The sequence below is a fragment of the Zootoca vivipara genome, chromosome 17 (assembly GCF_963506605.1).
Source record: "Zootoca vivipara chromosome 17, rZooViv1.1, whole genome shotgun sequence".
In the NCBI taxonomy this organism is placed as follows: domain Eukaryota; kingdom Metazoa; phylum Chordata; class Lepidosauria; order Squamata; family Lacertidae; genus Zootoca; species Zootoca vivipara.
The window spans coordinates 15,616,516-15,635,207 of NC_083292.1; the positions used below are offsets into that span (position 1 = coordinate 15,616,516).

Here is an 18,692-nt window from a genome sequence, read left to right on the forward strand (position 1 = left end):
TGGAAAGTGCAATTAATGCACAGGATGTCGAAATTTAGAGGCAGTCTGTTTCTAGCAGTACCAGATGGCAGATCCTGCCCAATGCGGGAAGTGCTACATTGGACTGGGTGGACCTTTGGTCAGATCCAGCAAAGCAGTGTTTAATGTTCTTTTGAAAAACCTTTTGAGCTGAAAAGGAAAGCTTACATAAATCATAGGACCTAAAAGACATTGTAATGATAGTAGATACCAAAGTATTCCAGAAGGCATCCCAGGAAACTGTTCCAGAGCACATGAGCAGGCAGCCCACTTCAATATTTATTTTGCACACGGTTAAGGAAAATGTGTGTGTCCAAACTTCATTTACCTGGAGATCATTTTTATAAAGGTTGCAAATGTTTTTATCTTCATCATTGTCACAAAGATCAAAATAACAATAGCTAATAGAACAAAAACAGAAATAAAGGAACAGAACCATACACATGTTGTGAATATTATTTGCCCATTGGGCACTCTAAATTACCAATATATAGTCAGAGGCAACTGTTTTCGTGCTACTTGGTGGCTGTTTTTAATTCTATCACTGCCTTCTGTGTTCTTTTTTTCTATTGTGGTGGTTTAATGAATGTACTGTACTGTATTATAACTTTGCCCTAGATGTCTGTTGAAGGGTGGTGCTAAATAAAATTTAAAATTGTGTCTTTCAGGATTTCTAGATAATTTGAAGACGTTGCTTTTAGATGAAGACAGCACCGTGCGACGGAAAACAACAGAGGTTCTTTATATTATGGCAACGCATTCTGTTGGCAGGTAGGTATTTGCTGAAGTTTAATGCAAGCGTTTTAGAGTAGGGATTTTCTCCTGTTCTGCAACCTATTTTCCCAGGTTTAAAAAGGGGAGTTTAATATTGTGCTTATACAAACCACTTCTTACCTATACATTTTCTGAATGTAGGACTGGCTTCATAGAAAATGGAGTCATCCCAGCTTTGGCACAACTTTTGGATGATCCTGTTGACATCTGCCGGTGGAATATGCATTACGCACTGAAACTCGTGTCAGAATTGCCTCTAGGTAAGGTGGATTAAATTTCATAAGATTTACAACGCTGACTGCTCAACTGCTCTGCTCATAATCAAGTAAAGGCTAGAATTTCATGTGGATTTCACCTAACCCCCTTGTGTCTTGTGACCTGGCTTTCTTGCTTGACTCAACTGGAGCTAACTATTCTGTAGCCGTGGGCTGTGTATGTGGCCCGCATGCTATGTGGCGTGGATTGAGAATGCCTGAAGCATAACCAGGATTTATGTTGGGAAGCAGGCTTTATGTTAGGGGGACAGAACTGAGCTGTTAGTTATTTTTATTTATTTACTTGATTTAGGGGGGCAGCTTCCCCCTACCTTTTCTTGGATTCCCCCCATGGTCTGAAGGAAGGTTTGGGGGAGAGGGTGGCAAACTGGGTCACTTCTCCTCCCACAGCTATTGAGCAGGCTACTTCAACTCATTTAGTGGCAATTTCCTTTTCTCTGGGGAATCTTGGTTCTGTGAGGGGGCCTGGGGGCCTGGGTCTTATTTTCAGCTGTCCCATGATAATTTGACAAAAGCCTTGCCATTCAAAGTGTTCTATGTATGTGTAGCTTAGAAATACTCTATGGGCCTGTGGTTTTGTGATTTGGTGGTGCTGGAGAACATTTTGAGTGTGCAATGAACTTCAGGTTAGAAACCATTTTGCTTCTGTTTCTTTTTCTTAAAATTCTTTGAGTGAAAGGAACCATCCTTGCCTTTGCTGAGCCGATGTAGTATGTAACTTAAGATGAGATCAACTAGAATTATCAGGTCCACACTGTGGTCTTTAGACAAAGTGCTCAGCTTTAGCCTCTCAACTGTATAATACTGGCTTATGTTTACAAGTTTGTTGTATAAGTACTATGTAAGGCTATACAGTAACAGATTTAAAAAAAAAACCAGCAGCCCTATTGTCTGTGATCCATTTTATTTGTTTATTGCTGCCTGTCCATATTATCACTTGTTACTTCATCCTCCCTCCCTCCCTCTCATGTTTCCCAAGTCCCTCCCAGCCCTGCAGTGGGATTTCAATATAGGTCAGATGTTCTTCAGGGCAGGGAAGGCTTTTTGCTTTTGCCACTGTGTAAAGAGTCAGGTAGAGACTAACGGCACTATGTAAGAAATGCATCTAATTTAGTAGTAAAGTTCAGTTGTCTCTTGGTGGTGCCAGAACATCACACATTGCTCTTCTAAGCTTCTGCATAAAGAATGATTCACACTTCTAGTTCATTCAGCATGTGATCTGGTTCCTTGTTGCTAGTGAACACTCAGTGAGCTACAAAATGAAAGCAAGCCCACCTCCCTCTTCTGACTGGCAATAGCTTCCCTACTCTGTCGCATAGGGGGAAATTTTTTCTTGCTACCGGCAACCAGGCAAGTGACTAATTACAAGCCTGAATTAAAGACAGAAAAAGTATCAAAGATGTTTACCAGCTCTGTGTGGTGTGTGTGTGTGAGTGAGAGACTTGCCCCTCCTACCAAGAGATTGTCAGTGCAGTGGAAAAGTATTTGCACATCCCAAACTGAATAAAAGCTCAGGGTTATTAGCAGAGTTGTGTGTGCAGACCCCAGGCAGGGGGGTCCTAACCCTTTGCTAATGTCAGTGGCTGATGGTGACATAGCCAGTAGAGACCGTGCCTTTCAGAATGGTGCTTTGTTCTGAGTTGTTGTTGGCATTCGTCTAAGTCTCGGGAGACAATGGAGGAGTGCACCTTTGGGGGGTGAAGTCAAACTGTTGGAAGGTTGCAGCGCCTGCTATGGCTGTAGAGACCAATATGAGAGATACATGTTTTGCTGCAGCTGGGGTAGCATCTGGTTGTGCTGCTGCAGATGCACCATTGTGTTTCTTCTCTCTGCGCTCATCCCAGCAGTCATTCCTCTTCTGGTCACTACTATGGATGCCCAACCTGACTGCCTCCAGGCATTGCAGATGGCTCAATAGAGGTTTTATGATTATCCATATGCAAAAAGGAACCAGGTATAAAGTCAAGCATTTGTTTATACAGTAAGCCCACAACTTATGCACATTTAACTTGTGCACATTCAGCTTTATACACATGGCAAAAGGGGGGGGCAGGAGGAGGAGGGATGTCCGAGAAAAAAAGACTTCTGTGATCCCGCTCTCTGTTTAACCCAATGTGTTTTAACTATATGTGATTTTGGCTTTAGGCGAGATCCCCAGGACATAACTCCTGCATAAGTTGCAGGCTATCTGCATGTCACAAAGAGGGTTAGTTCCCCTCCTCCTGTTCATAAAGATACACAATCCCCCAGCCCCAGTTGTTCATTTCCTGTGTCACACTGGCATTACCCCTTACCTTGCACAGCCACATCCAGAGTTAAGCTTTAAGTTTCAAGGGGCTAAAGGGCTTATTTAAAACAACGGTAATGCTGAGCAGCTTGTTAACAAGAGGAGGCACATTGTATAAGATTAACACCTAGCAGTGTTTTCATTGGATTCATTGATATAAGATTGCTAGAGAATATGAAATGCAAACCACAAGTGCTGAATTTATCTGCCTTGTACTAAACAGGGTAGGGACAGTAATACCTAAAGGACCAGCTCCAATGACTTGAGGCCTTGGTGTGCATCTCAAGACTGTCTGAAGTTTGGTTGCTGTTGGGAATACACATTGGGGTTTGCTCTGTTGCCAAGCCTAGATGTTTGAATGTGCTGCCATGTTCCTCAGCCCTGTGACGCTGGATATTTGATTGGCTGATATATACCAGTATTATACTCTCTACTGTCTCTCTTTTTTTTAAAAAAAGGGGGGATCCTGCAACAAAATGTTGCTGTCTGGAGTGCTGCTGTCCACTCTTCCAGCCAGCCAGCCAGCCAGCCACCATGTTCAGTCCTCCTCATTGAGTTGCGTAGGGGATTTCCCAAAATTCTTTTTGCACTTTTTGTAAAGCTTGGTTGGGGTACCCCCACCCAGCTTGCTGTTGCCTCCTCACATGTGTCTTGAATCACGGAATTGTAGAGTTGGAAGGGACCACGAGAATCGTCTAGTCCAACCCGCTACAATGCAGAAATATTTCACCCAATGTGGGGCTCACACTCATGACCCTGAGAGTCTTATGCTCCATGGTGCCATTTTGGCTGCATGAGGATCTGCATTTGCTATTGAGCTTTGGAAATAGAGAGGATAATTGTCTTTATTGATTTATGACACAAGTGACCGTTTGTGCCTGTAACTGAGGCAGAAAGGAAGGATGTAATAAATGAGAAATTGCTACATGAAGCTGTGCTGCTTCATCTGTGTATGAAAGCAGTGCTACAGTCTCTCTTAAGCATACTCCTGATGCCTTCAATAAAACTCATCCTTAATTATGGTAAGTGGGTTGGACATGGCTATGGTTTCCATCATCCAGTCTTGCCTGAACTTTCCCAAAGATGCAGGACTGGAGATATTCCCTGTTGCAAAAAGGTCGGATTCACTCCCAATTTGTCTACCACAGCATTTTAAACATCATTCCATGGTTTAAATTATCTCCTGGTGTGCTTGAAAATTGGCTTTGGAGTGTCTGAGATTTTTAACATGGCTCAAAGAATACCCACCTGCCAAAGTGCTGTAACCTTAGAGGCCAAATATACAGTCCTTTATAACAGTACTCACCTCAGTGGTTTCAATCAATCCCTACTCCTACGTGGTTCATTTTGGCATGAGCTTCAAGCAGCAATAGCCCTTCTCCGTAGATTCTTCATTCACTATCTACTTCACACATCTCAGGAAGGAAGCTTTTGCCCATGAAAGGTGATTCAATAATAAAGCATTAGGATTCAGGCAGATCAGCAAGTTCTCATCCATCTGCTACTGATATTTGTACCGGGGGCGGCGTGGGGAGAACCCTTGCTGCCTCCCAGGATAATCTGCCATGGTCTTCTGCTCTAAGCCACCACTGAAGAGCAACATTATAAAGTCTTCTTCCTATAACAAATTGTGCCAGAGCTTCTACTCTTATTAGAGATGTGGTTTGGACTGATCTTTTCCTTCCCGGCAGTTACTGCTGACATCCACTGGTAGTCTCCTTTTATTGAAAACAAACATCATGAATTCAGCTAGAACTTGTCTGCTAATTTCCTTTAGTAGAAACTGAACTTGGCTATTTCACAATCCTGTTTCAAGTGCTCTTTCTCTCTCCTCTTTTCTGCTCCTGTCCTCTCCCCCCCCCCCCCACCGCCCAAATTTATCAAGGGGCATGTAGGTACAAGCTCAGCGCTTCATTTTAAAATAATGACAAAAATCCATAGATTGCAGTTCCAGGATAAGAGAGCAGACAAAGGCACTTCCACTCACCTCTGAAGCCTTTTACTTCAGAGTAAAAGGACACCTCTTCCAAAGCATCATAGCTCATTTTGTCGTATTGCTACTCTCCTCAAATTGATACCTACTCAGCAATTGGTCCCTTACATTCAACAGGATTCACAAGCATTGGCTCCCACTGGCACCAGCAATCATGAGAAATGTCACTCTTCCTTTAAAGATGGTTGTAGCAATAGGTGTTCATGAGAAGTGCCCCTTCTCTTGAGGCTAAGCGGCAGGAGAATCCCCTTCTGCCCAAAAGTACTATTCACACCCTTTAACCCAGGGGTCCCCAAACTACGGCCCCCGGGCCGGATGCGGCCCAATTGGCCTCCCAATCCGGCCCACGACGACCCCTGCCGCCCGCTGCCGCCGCCCGGTCTTACGGCGTGCGGCGCAGCGACGATCTTAAAAATCGGCAAAAAATCGCCGAAAATCCTTTGTGCGCATGCGTATGGGCCTCTCCCGACCCAGAAGAGGTCATTTCCGATGCACTTCCGGGTCGGGGGAGGCCCATACGCATGCGCACAAGCGATTTTCGGCGATTTTTCCCCGACCGTGTGCGCATGCGCACGGGCGCGCACTCCCCCGCCCTCCGGCCCGCTGCGCGCGCACTCCCCTACCCTCCAGCCCGCCGCGCGGCCGGCGCGGCGGGCACCGGCCCGCTGCGCGGTAAGTCTGGGGACCCCTGCTTTAACCTCTAGCTGTTTCAGCTTTTCTGAACAGAATTGTCCCCCATTTCCTATTCAGTAGCTGTACTGGCTTTATCGCATCTCGTAAACAATAAGAACTAAACAGGTTTTTAATGTCAGAAGAACGCATACTTGCAGCAAATGACGCAAGAACCCAGCTGTGTGGAATCTAGAATCACAAGATCTACAAACATTACATACACACACCATAGATCAGTTAAGATCATTCAGATTTATTTTCTTAAAAGTGGACAGCCTGTAACTTTTGTTATCATTCACTGTTTTCTCTTTAGGTTTTTCTTAGAGCCCTTGGCTGAGAATTCTCACTAATCTTCATACAACTGGGGAACGGAGGGAGGCAGAAGGAGATTGTGTGTGTATGTGTATGTGTGTATGTGTGTATGTGTGTATGTGAGTGTAAGTGTAACAGCAAGTGTGTGTATGTGTGTGCATTTATGTGCTTTACGATTCTTGAATGTATATTTACACACTTAGCTTACACTGAAGTCTGTAAGAAGTCTTTTGCAAGGGACAAGGGGGAGAAGAAGGAACTGCCTGGGCACTGGCCCCAGGATCCATGTGAGATTATCCAGTAAATTCACACACAGCTTCTCAGGCATTCAAACTTAGCTGTAAATTTGCTAGAGTAATATGCCATCCAGTATTATTGGCATACAGGATGAAAGGGAGCCAAGGAATGCATCACTTCCATTCCTTAAATTCCACTAAGTTTTGTAAATTTAAATATCAAGACATTTAAGTATTGTTCATATCACTCATCTGTTCACCTAATAATTACAGCACATTTTTAAAAAATAAACACCCCCTCCCAAAACAAAACAAAACGACTTAAAAGGCTATATTGTACACAGTTTCATTGGCTCCTGTGTTTAGAAAGGCTGCTGCAAATGTTGCCATACTTGTCAGAATTTCCTTGGAGCAATGGAACAGGATTGTCCGTTGGCACACTCAAAATCCAGACACAAAACAATAATTTTTTTAAAAAATGTATACCTTCATATATCTGTATTTTTAAAAAAAACCAACAACACTCAACCACTTAATTCAACTTTTAGAGTTTTTGTGAAAGAGCACAAAGATTTGGCAAAAAAAGATGTAAAAGAAGACTTTTGATGTATAAAACTCCTCACTGGTAGAAGAAACACTGACCACAATTTGGCCTTGTCATTACTTAACATTTCCATTCATTTCTTATTTTTTGCACACATGTTGAAGTTGTGAACAGCAGAAGGGGCTATACTGGTCAGGGTGGCAGGGACTCACAGGGATGATTCTGCACTACCAGTTCCTTCCACAGATAGATTATCCATGATGCAAAGACAATGTGTGTATCTAGTATGTACTTTGTACTTGCTGCAAGTTAGGTGCCTGTGCACGCTTGATCCATGTGTACATGATCTACAGGTCAAGTACCAGACTGTAGGTTAAAGGAACCCTTTCCTCAGATATGCCTGTTCTCTAGCCTCTGGTCTCTTTCCTCTTGGGGGTTGGGAGTTGCAACACAGCCCTCTCCCCAACTCACCAGCTCTGCATCATTCCAACAGTATGATGGTTTCTAGGACAATAAGGACAACAATCTGTCTCATTATACATAGAACATGGAAAGCTCTGCTATCTCGTTGGGGGGTGGGTGGGAATGAAACAGACAGAATGAGCCAGTGGATGATGTGATAGTAGTGAAAACACTTCCATACAGTTCAGAACATCGCCATTTGGTGGGAGGTTTGCACACTCCAAGACATTGTTTTTGCAAAAAGGTGTGTGGGCAGTTGAAGGGATCTGTGAACATACATCAGATTTCTCCCTTCTATGACTGGGTCTTCCAAGCACTGCGCCATTGTTTCCACTGTGGCAAGCAGCTGTGGCTTGCCTGTTTCACATCACCTTAAGAAACCAGATTCATCTGCACAGATCCTCAGCAAAGACCAATATACTTGAGGTTGTTCTGAATGATGACGTCTGTCACCGCATCAAACACAAACTGGATATTACTGGTGTCAGTGGCGCAAGTGAAATGTGAATATATCTCCTTGGTCTCCTTGTTGCGATTCAAGTCCTCAAACTGACGCTGGATGTAGACAGCTGCCTCCTCGTAAGTGTTTTGGCCTTTGTACTCCGGAAAGCAGACTGTCAGAGGGATGCGGCGAATTTTTTCGGCCAGCAGATCCTTCTTGTTCAGGAAGAGGATGAGGGAGGTGTTGATAAACCAGTTGTTGTTGCAAATGGAGTCAAAAAGGCGAAGGCTCTCAGCCATCCGACTCTGTGGGAAAGGACAGAAGCATCAGCAAGAGAATCGCACACAAAATTACACAGGAACCTCAACAGCCATAGCCTTCTCAGTGAATAAAGTCTTAAGGTGCTTCTCACCCAAGCTGCCCCAAAGATGGATTTTCTTTTAAAGAAGTGTTAGCTTGTACCAGCCTTCAGTAGTCTACTGCTATTGTTGGAGTAAAGCTTCCATCAGCTCCACCCAACATGGCTGTGGTGTCTGGAGCTGATGGGAGTTGAGGTCCAAAATGCCAGGAGAGTGCCAGGCTTTGTAAACACTGGCTAATTTAAACTTGGAAACAGCAGATCTCTTTCTCTCTTGTTCTGGTAGAGGAACCAAACAAACACATAAGGCTTTCACAGCGCCAGTTGTAAAATGGAAAAACAGTTTTCCAAACTCATGTCCACACTCCCACAACCTCCCTCCTGCATGCAAACCATCCACTTGGCCACAGAGTTACAACCCTTCTCCTTCAGTCTCATCGGTGCCACATAGGCAAATTTATGTGCTGCTTCCCTGAAGAGGAGAAACGCTTTCTGTTTAGAGAACTTCATCACCTGTCAAGCAAGCCCAAGACATCATTTAACAACATACATTTTTAATAGCCATCATGCTGCTAGGATGATTTCGCATGGAGCTGTCCAAGGTACCCTGTTCCCTATTTAGTGAAGACATAACTTTGAACTCCACTCAAAAATGAAGCTTCAAAAGTACATATTTGAAGTCGTCATTTCCAGAGAGGAGGGAGCCCACCGCACAAGCAGCATTTGTGACCGTTCAAGGCCAAGCATTTCATCAGGTGCCAGATGGTCACTTCTACATTTGTGTCCGCAGGAAACTTGTACTCCTCTTGCCAAGCACAGCAGATCAAAAGAACAAAAACCCTCCTTCCACTTGTATTTATTGTTTAGAAATCACGTAAATTATCCTAGGTGCTGTACAAAGCTAAGACCATGGACTTACAGCCTAATAGACATTACAGAAGGAAGGGGGGCTGGGAACGGGAAAGGGAAACTAGCAGATTCAGGCACTAATTCCTAATAGAAAAGCTGTTTGTGGAAAGTAGAGCCCAAGACCACTGGACTCAATCCAGCAGAGGCTAGGTACTTCTAATCTCATTTATTTCATTGAGGGGATTAAGCACATACTTGATGGGATTTAAAGTTACTTAACTTTGCCTGGATTCCACAAGAAATAGTTTTCAAAATTTATATATGTACAAGCAGATCTGCAAGTAGTGCTGTTTTGAACCAGAAAAGCCTGGGTGTGGGCAGCCTGGATTTCCTTAGCCCTTTCCAGGTATTACTTGATATAATAACAACAACAACAACAACAACAACAACAATAATAATAATAACAGCAACACAGCAAGCCAGTGACAATTTACAAGGCCATTAGAGGGAGAAAGTACATAAATTCTACAAGCTGTTGTCAATCCAAACAATGGCTCTATTTCCAAAACCTGCCATCTGGATGGGTCTTTCTTGGGAGCACCTCAGATCACAAGGCACCCAAGGTGATGCCAGTTACAAAGAGAGATCAATGTGCCTTGGAGGCTTTTAATATATGGAAAGATATTCAGAGTTGAGTAATGCAGAACATTCATGTTATGAACAAGTCAAATGCTTATACTGTACAAGGCTAAATTCTTGTAACAGTATCTTCCAAGAACTTTAATACAACAAACCGAGAAAATTTGCAGAAAATCCTGCAGGGAATAACACTGGCCTGGTTCATACGTCAAGGCCTTCAAGAGAGGAAACAAACCATGTGCAGAGTAGCCTTGGTTCTGGAGAAATCACAAGATAAAGGAAGCAAATCATTATAAGATGGATAAGCATCCAAGGTCATGCTTGTTCATGCTTTAGAATTTCACATACTACTCCTAGGACTAATTCAAGAGCTCTTACCTTACACACAACACCCTCCCTTTGAGTCATGTCCTCTCCACTGCAAATGCCCCTGCAGATTAAGGCCATTTGTGAATGATGCTCTTCATTAGTGGCTCTATGATTGAATCAGACTCTGAAGCAGCATCATGCTGGAGGGAAGAGAGGAAATTCCAGCCAGATGACCAGCATTTGTGATTCTGAATGGAATCCAGGGTTTGACAGAATAAAGCCTCACTCTCACTTGCCTCTTTTCAAAACTGAAGGACTCTGAGCCACAATAGCAAAGTTCCCTGTTGTAATACTTATTCCCCCCACTTTTGTGATTTTGTCACAGTGTCGCATTCCACCCCTACACCCTGAGAGCACAATGACTTCATCTTACATCTCTGGCATTACAGAGCAGTCCAGGGCTTCTCTACTTTCCATCATCATCAACCACTGGGTTTCTCTGGCAGCCAGGCTCCCCCCACCCCCCTGAAATCTTCTCTGTGTGGAGCAGAAAAAGGAATTCAGCTCAGAGGGAAAATCAAGATGATTCACAGAGTATTAGATGAGGTAAAATCAGCAAAGGCAAAGCAGGAGAAAAGAATGGTTTGGGGAAGTTAGTCCCCATCTGCAAAGGCGGCTGTGAACTTGGAGGGGAGAGGGATGAAGCAGCCAGCCAGAAGGGCTCCAGCTGCAAGCTTGCATATTGACTATTTCAGAACAGTGTTAATAGCTTGAGCATTGCACTTTGTATGTCTTACATGGTTATCTTTTCAGATGGTAACCAGCCCTGAACTAGTGAAATAAGGTGATGCATATAAAAATCAATCAGTCATTATATCAGCACTTAGCTTGGATCAGCTCTGCCAGAAAATGGCCTGACAATAGACGAGGGAACACACTTTTGTCTAACCACTGTAATTGAATGCAGTCACTTGAAGTTCCTACTCAGGTTTCCATGGAAATAGCAAATAAGCATGGTGATATTATAGGTGTAAATATATTCAGAAACACGGGGAAAGATTGTGTGTGTGTTTGTGTGTGTGTCAGGTACTGTAGCACTGAAGCAGGCACAGAGACAGACACAAAACATTCGGCACAAAGGCTCGCAAAGTGTCCACACCAAGTATCCCCCAATGGCAGAGGATTCTTCAAAGGTTTTCTGCATATGTGAGCTGAAACGATACAAAAGAGGGGAGACCCACCGACAGGAGCACAAATGTTACTTGAATCGTTTCAGAGTTGCAGGTTCTTAGGAAGCCCTTTATGCTCTTTACAAATGGGGTGAGGTAGATGCTCCTGGTACAGACCTGGCAAGGCTTTCGTGCCTAGTACTCCACAGAGGGAGCAGTTGCTACAGCAAGCAGAGAAGCTGTAGTGATGCCAGCAAAGTTCTCCTGGGCCTGACCTCAGAAACAAGCTTTGGCAGTTGTTAAATGCCTGTTCAAAAGCAAAGTTGAGCTGCTAAGCCCCCATAACCAACCCTTGTCCCTCTGGGATCAGAATCTAGGCTGGAAAAGGCCTCCTGGCTTTCCTCCCCACCATCTATCCCAAGCCCTCCCCATCGGAAAGCAAGGAGGTAGGTTGGAGGTGTTTCCTTCCCTCCCTCTCACAGTGGCTCGCTGCAGAGGATGTGAGGACTTAAAGAGTTCTGCTGCCTCTTGTGTAGTATTTCCAAGGTCCCTGAGGCTTGTATGGGTCCTGGGCCCGAAGGGGCCTTAAAGCCCAGAAGCCAATTTGGAATGGACATGCTCACACCTTTCACCCCAGTCATTAGAAGACTCTAAGTGACAACCCTCTGCACTCGCTGCACCCTCCTCTACACTACTATGCAGCAGTCCATTTTGGAGGTTATAGAAGCACAGATCAATGTCATAAGGTCCCCATCTTTAAGGAAGCACAACAAATGCAGCTGAGGAAAAGGTACGTCTGTCCCCGTCCCCCCACCAGCCAACCCTATGTGCTTATTTTATTCCACAGCAAGACAGGAGCCAAGAGCAGCTCAAAGCAGCAAACCTGTTTGCATGTGATACGGCAACCTCATCTCCCACAGACAGACTGGGTACAAGCACAGCCTTAGCCAGGCAGCCTCCAAAGGCACCCTTCTCATTGCCTGCAGCTCTCCTCCTGACTGTGCTGGTACAAAAAGGGGGCAATTCACTGGTTAAACCACCTGGGGACCCAGGTGGCGCTGTGGTTAAACCACTGAGCCTAGGGCTTGCTGATCAGAAGGTCGGCGGTTCGAATCCCTGTGGCGGGGTGAGCTCCTGTTGCTGGTTCCCAGCTCCTGCCAACCTAGCAGTTCGAAAGCACGTCAAAATGCAAGTAGATAAATAGGTACCGCTACAGCGGGAAGGTAAACGGCGTTTCCACGTGCTGCTCTGGTTTGCCAGAAGCGGCTTTGTCATGCTGGCCACATGACCTGGAAGCTATACGCCGGCTCCCTCGGCCAATAATGCGAGATGAGCGCACAACCCCAGAGTCGGTCACGACTGGACCTAATGGTCAGGGGTCCCTTTACCTTTACCTTTGCCCCTCCTGACTGTGCTGGTACAGAAAGGGGGCAATTCACTGCAGGGTCATAATCACACCAAACCCAGCTAGTTTATCATAGTGAGGGCTACTTTGCCAAGATGGCGGCCTTGGGGGGGGGGGAAACTGTAGCTTAAGCCCCTAATATTTCTCCATTAAAAACTGTCTGCAAATGGAGTGGGTAATTATTTTCCACTGTATACTATTATTCTTGCAGTCCCTCCCACTCCCACATTCACCTCCACATAATCCTTTAAGCATTTAATAGGGATATATTTCCCTATTAAGCTCTTTCTGAATTTGTTTAAAAAATAAAATTGGTGCCTTGCCTTTTCTTCTTTAATTTGCATCAGAGAACTAATGGCAGATTTGATAATGTAGCTTCCCAAAAGAAAATATATTTCCTGGCTGCTGCTTCTACTTTTAATTGTGGAAGCCTGCATTCTTGCCTCCATCCATACAAGGCAGCAGAGTATTAGAGATTACCATCCACACACTTTCACTGCGCAGATACTGGTGGTTAGGTAAAACCTCTTTAAAACTGTTTAGCAGAGTTTATCATCTTTCTCTCTCTTGCGCAGAAGCAGTGGACAATGACGAAGTTTTTCTAAAGATGACTCACACAAACTCTGTGAAGTCTCGTTCAAGAGATTTTATTCCCATACCGGGTACAAGCATTACAGTAGCAAATATATTTTCGACTGTTAACATAAACAGCAATTAACTGTACACTATCAAACAAAAGTCTTTCATTTCCTACACGTCGTAAATTACAGGAACAGTCCTTCAGCAGATTTTACAGGCAATACTCTTTGGATAGATGTCTTCTTCTTATTTGCACTTCCAGCTGATGCTAATTAAGCTCGAGAGTGCCACTCCCATATATAAAGGAAAAACTCTGGAGCCTTCTAGAAACTTTCTACTTGTTTCTGGCAGGATGATTCCCTAACACAGAGACCAGTCTGCTTTTCAGGGGTGAAGGAGTTTTCCTATTCCACCTCCAAAGCCCTATATGGCTTGGGTCCAGGCTGCCTGAAGGACCAAACCCCCTATATGAGCCTGTCCAGGCTTTGACATCTTCTGGGGAGATGCTACTCTCAGTCCCACCACCTTCACAGGCACATTTGCTGAGGATATGAGAGAAGGCCTTCTTGGTGTCTGCTACCATACTGTAGAATGCCCTTCCATGGGAGCTTTGCCTGACTCCCTCTCTGCTTTCCTTTTGCTGGCAGGCAAAGACTTCCTTGTTCTAGCAGGCCTCTGGCCACTGTCTGTTGTGACAGGTCCTTCTGAGGGTGGGTGTTGCACTTTGTGTGTTTGCACTTTAAATTGGTTTTAAGTAATTTTCAATAGGGTTACTTATTTAATTGTTTTTTTTAAAAAAAATATTTTTATTGATGGTCTGTTTTTATAGCTGCAACTGTCCTAATCGATGTTGTGAGCCAGCTTGGGTCCTGCACTGGGAGGAAGGTGGGACAAAAAATAAATAAAAAAATAAGTCTGTTATGCCCTGATTTTGCAGCCATGTCACAGTAATGCTTGCTCTGCAGTCTGGAGATGAGGGCAGCTTGGCCTTAAGAGGCCTCCTTAGCTGCAGGACCATAATAAGCATGTTTGTAGGCTCAGGGTGCAGAATCAGCCAATGAAAAGAGAGAGGGGTACTGCAGACAGTGCCATCCCCACCATGCCAAGTCCTCCTCCTTTTCACAAAATCTTCCCTCAGTGTCTGAGTGCCAGAACCCACAGGAAGCCACTGGGAAAGGAAAACCATATATGGAAATTATTCTCCTTTTAGCAGCTCCAGGTTTTTTGTTTGGTAACAATTAGTTGCACCCTTAATGGCAGCACTATACCAGGGCGGACAACCTGTAGCACTTAGGCTAATTACATACAGGCCAAACCCTGATTTCAAAAGCCCTCTGCAAGCGGTCAGTTTGGGCTTCTGGCAAGAGTGAATTGTACTGCCCTTGATAGTTCATTGGATAGCAGGAAAGGGTGTGTCTCTCTGCTCTGGTCCTAATGACCCTCAAGGGATGCTGGGAAGCAGGAGGAGTAATGCCTGCTCTGGGAATCTGAGATTGAGGGTCTATGGGCTGCTCTGCTCAAAGCAAGACCTGTGTGCTGCTGACTCTGCTATGTCAGCATAGCAATCTCCTAGGGATTCACCTTGACTACAGTACAGGCTTTGAAACAATGTATACTGCACATTTAATTGTGAGGCTTCTCTCTCTATGAAAATTGTAACATAGTGTTCACATTATTGTTCAAGACATTGAGGATGCCACTGCATGGAACAGTGGTCTTCTCTGAAAGAGATTTCACCAAACAGAGCAATATTACAAGTTGTGGTGGTGCAATATTCCGACCCATGCACAACATCTCCCCAGAGCAAGGCACGGGTGGAGGCAGAAATCAGGGACCCCTCCTGACGTCTTCTAAACCAGTTACAATTCCAAGAGGATTAAGCACAGTATCAGTGCCAAAATGTTGCAAATCCATTTCAAGTTGGTAAGCTATTCGCACAAAATCAGAACCATTGGTCGAGAAAGAAATGTAATGTTGCTCAACTCGATTTGATTCTGTGAAGAAGGCAACTTTTGTATGTGTGCATATGCATCATACAGGAAGTCTCAATCTGTGTTTAAGGAAACTGGAGGAGTTGTGTGTGTGTGTGTGTGTGTGTGTGTGTGTGTGTGTGTTTTAAAGGATGGCTATTTTTAACAATGCATTCAAGCACATGTGTATAACCCCCACCCACCCACCCTAGTATGTCAAGATGATAATGTTGTCACTTTCGAAAATAAAATGCAAAAGGCAGAAAGTCAAGTAACATTACATTGCCCTGTCCTTAAAACTTAACTCCAGTTAAGATGTCTTTAAACAGGGCCTTCCTAAGCACAAATCTTAATTTTCAGCACACATTTTTTGTGGTGGTAGGGATCTGAGGATCAGGGTAAGGAGAATGGATCCCCACTGCCCAGGACCAAAGAAAACCCATTATTCCACTCTAACATAAGTTGTTTGCACTTATAAATTTCATTTGAAAATTTCAAATAAATTGTTTGCGGAGTCTGGAGAAAATAAAACGGTTGGGCTCTTGGGATCTCCCACTGCTCTGCACTGCTGTGCCTGCGAAGCATGGCTGGCCTAGAAGACTGGGCAACCCTTGCCCTAGTGAGGCATTTGGAGAATGGAGCCATTCCTATCTGCTAAAGAGATTAAGACACACCATCCAGGAGCTTCAGGAGGAGAGGGGGAGGTGATGGTTTAGCACAGTGGTTTTCAACCAGTGTACCATGGCACCCTGGCGTGCCTTGAATGGTGGTCAGGGGTGCCACAGGCAACTCTGGTCTCTGTCCCTGTTTCTTTCCCTCCCTCCTCTGATGCCCTATCGCATCTCTGCCTCCCAAAGGCTTGCACAGCTGTTTGTTGCAATAGCCCTGGCTACAAGCTCTGCAGGTGAATGGTGTCTCTGGGGATGGTCAGAAGGTGCTGGTTGCCAGGAGCTGAGGTAGCCTTGGAGTAAGCCAGCAAGCAGGCGAGGGAGTCCAGCCAGCCAGTCCACCAACCCTTGCTGTAGTCCCAGGCCTCTATGGGGCAGTGTGAGGAGTTGGTCAAGGGAGCCGTGGACTGAAAAAGGTTGAAAACCTCTGGTTTAGCAGAACAGGCACCCATATGTTACCTAAACAAATCATTGAAATCATTGCAACTGCCTGATGAAGGAGAGTGGCCAGATGCAAGGGAGGGGGGAAAGGCATAAATAATCCATACGTTTAACAGCTCTATAGCAAAGAGCACTTAGCAAGTGCCCATCCAGCTGCACCTGCCATATGCCCCCTTACTTGGCAAGTTTGGGGATCCACTGCTCACCCACTTTGCTCCCAAATCACTTACTTTCTACAATTAAACACACATCTCAGCATCCTACGATGGCTTTTGTCCTCTAAATAATATTGACGCAGAATAAGCATGTAAACATCATCTGACACACTGTACTCAAACTTACATGAATCTCCGAACAGGACCAACATCATCTGAAACATGTGTCTTGTTTCCCCTGTCTGAATCAGAGGGGTCTCACCGTGGAAGCAGCCAAGTCCACATGAGTCAGCCGTTCACCCCTCAAGCTAACTCTGTTGACGTGAATAATAGAGAGAAATTGTGCAGAGGCACAAAGGAAAATGTAGAGATGGAAGAATGAGTGCACAAGAGCCATCCTTCTTTCCTTTCCAGCTAGGGCTGCTGCACATGAAATTTGGATAGTGCTGTGTACGAGTCACTTCCCCTCAGAGCCTGGCCTTGAGAATGCCAGTGCCTAGCTCTGGGCTGGACCGACAGTTACCATTAAAGAAACCCCTTCTGTGTTACAGACTCCCCAGGTTCTGCTGTGAGAATTTAGGATTTACAAGCTAACGATGGAAGGGCACTGCTGTCAGAAAACCTCAGAATGCATTTATGTGCTCCATTACAGACACGTTGTTATGGAAACAGGGGAGGAAAAGAACTGGGGCTGCTGAAATAGAGGAAGCTTCTGGCTTAATATTGCAAGCTGAAATTCCTTGAGCACAGGAGCAGCACCCCAATCAAGGCGGTTCCAGCACATCCCACCTGTCCTATGCGGAGTGAGTCCAAATCCTCAAATAGAGTTTACCAGCATTTGTCAATGAGAAAAGGCCACTCACCGTCCAAAAGCAAGCCTTAAAACATTTTATTTTCTAACAAAGCCAGACTCAAGCATCAGATGTCTTTTCAGGCACCTACATTTAAAAGAGGTAGCCAAATGCAGCCAAATGCAGCCCACTGGCTGTGTCCTGCGGCCAGCCAGATGGTTGCTTGACAACTCCCCTGGCAGGCAGTAAAAGAAAAAGTGGGGGGGGGGGAGGAAAAGCAGATTATCAAGCATTTGGCTTGCTGAGTCACAACTTGTGCAAGCCTGCCTTATTTATTTGTACCCAAATTGACAAATTAAAAAAATTATTCCTTTGCTTAGGGACTGGCCTGGTTAAATAATTGTACACAGATCTGACACCAGAAACGGCAATCATTCAGGAATCAGTAGGATAACTTTTCAGCCTACTGGGCCACTCAGTTACAGTGGTACCTCAGTTTACAAACTTAATCCATTCCGGACGTCCGTTCTTAAACCAAAACTATTCTTAAACCGAGGTGCGCTTTCCCTAATGAGGCCTTCCACCCTTCTGATTCTGTTCTTAGACCGAGGTAAAGTTCTCAAACCGGGACACTATTTCCGGTTTTGCGGAGTTCATAAAATGAATCGTTCTTAAACAGGACTGTTCTTAAACCGAGGTACCACTGTACTGAGCTTAATGTGGCCATCCTGGAATTAAGCAGCTTTTAAGGGGAACATCCAGGGTGAGATGGCAATTTATGGAAATTTTCAGTTCTAGTCACTTGTGTCTAAATAGAGACCTTGTTCTACTGTCTCAGTACAGATGCATAAAATTTACACAGCAATCCCAAGATGATTCTGTTATCGCCAACCATTGCTACTGTGAAAGGTGAACACAAAGAGGATCACACTATGCATTTGATGAAGTGGGCTGTAGTTCATGACAGATTATGCCACAATGCTTCCACAAAACCCTTTGCTGACAAAGTTAACAAATCTTCATAAAATATTGTCTTAGAAAATTGCCAGATTCATCAGTTTAAAAAAAACAACAACACAAAACCCTACAAGCAAAATAAGCAGAATGTTGCATGTCCAAAACATGTTCCTCAATACACAGAACAGAGCACTCTGTCAAACAATGCTGCATGATACTAGTGCTGTTGGCATTTGTAGTCTAAAACATCTAGAGGGCACTGGGTTGGGGAAGGTTGACATGTACCCTCGCTGCTTAGGGCTGAGTTCTCCCAACCACTCAAAGAGTGCTCACTGGAGCACAGAAAAGAGGGTAAAAAGTGCCCATAGTCATTCTTGATACAACCTC

General features: G+C 44.6%; 2 protein-coding genes across 3 annotated transcripts in view; one reads left to right on the forward strand and one right to left on the reverse strand.

Annotated features, from left to right (window-relative positions):
- The window catches only part of RSPH14 (radial spoke head 14 homolog), a 60,011-nt gene that overhangs the window by 1,816 nt on the left and 39,503 nt on the right, over positions 1 to 18,692 (forward strand). The window contains exons 2-3 of the mRNA XM_035098790.2: positions 687 to 789; positions 934 to 1,052. Of these exons, the coding sequence (XP_034954681.2) occupies positions 687 to 789; positions 934 to 1,052 (222 nt within the window). The remainder of the gene's footprint in view (positions 1 to 686; positions 790 to 933; positions 1,053 to 18,692) is intronic.
- Positions 7,367 to 18,692, reverse strand: part of GNAZ (G protein subunit alpha z) — a 39,158-nt gene continuing 27,832 nt past the window's right edge. For both annotated transcript variants that reach the window (XM_035098244.2, XM_035098245.2), the window contains exon 3: positions 7,367 to 8,320. In XM_035098244.2, the coding sequence (XP_034954135.1) occupies positions 7,976 to 8,320 (345 nt within the window). In that variant the 3' untranslated portion in view covers positions 7,367 to 7,975. The remainder of the gene's footprint in view (positions 8,321 to 18,692) is intronic.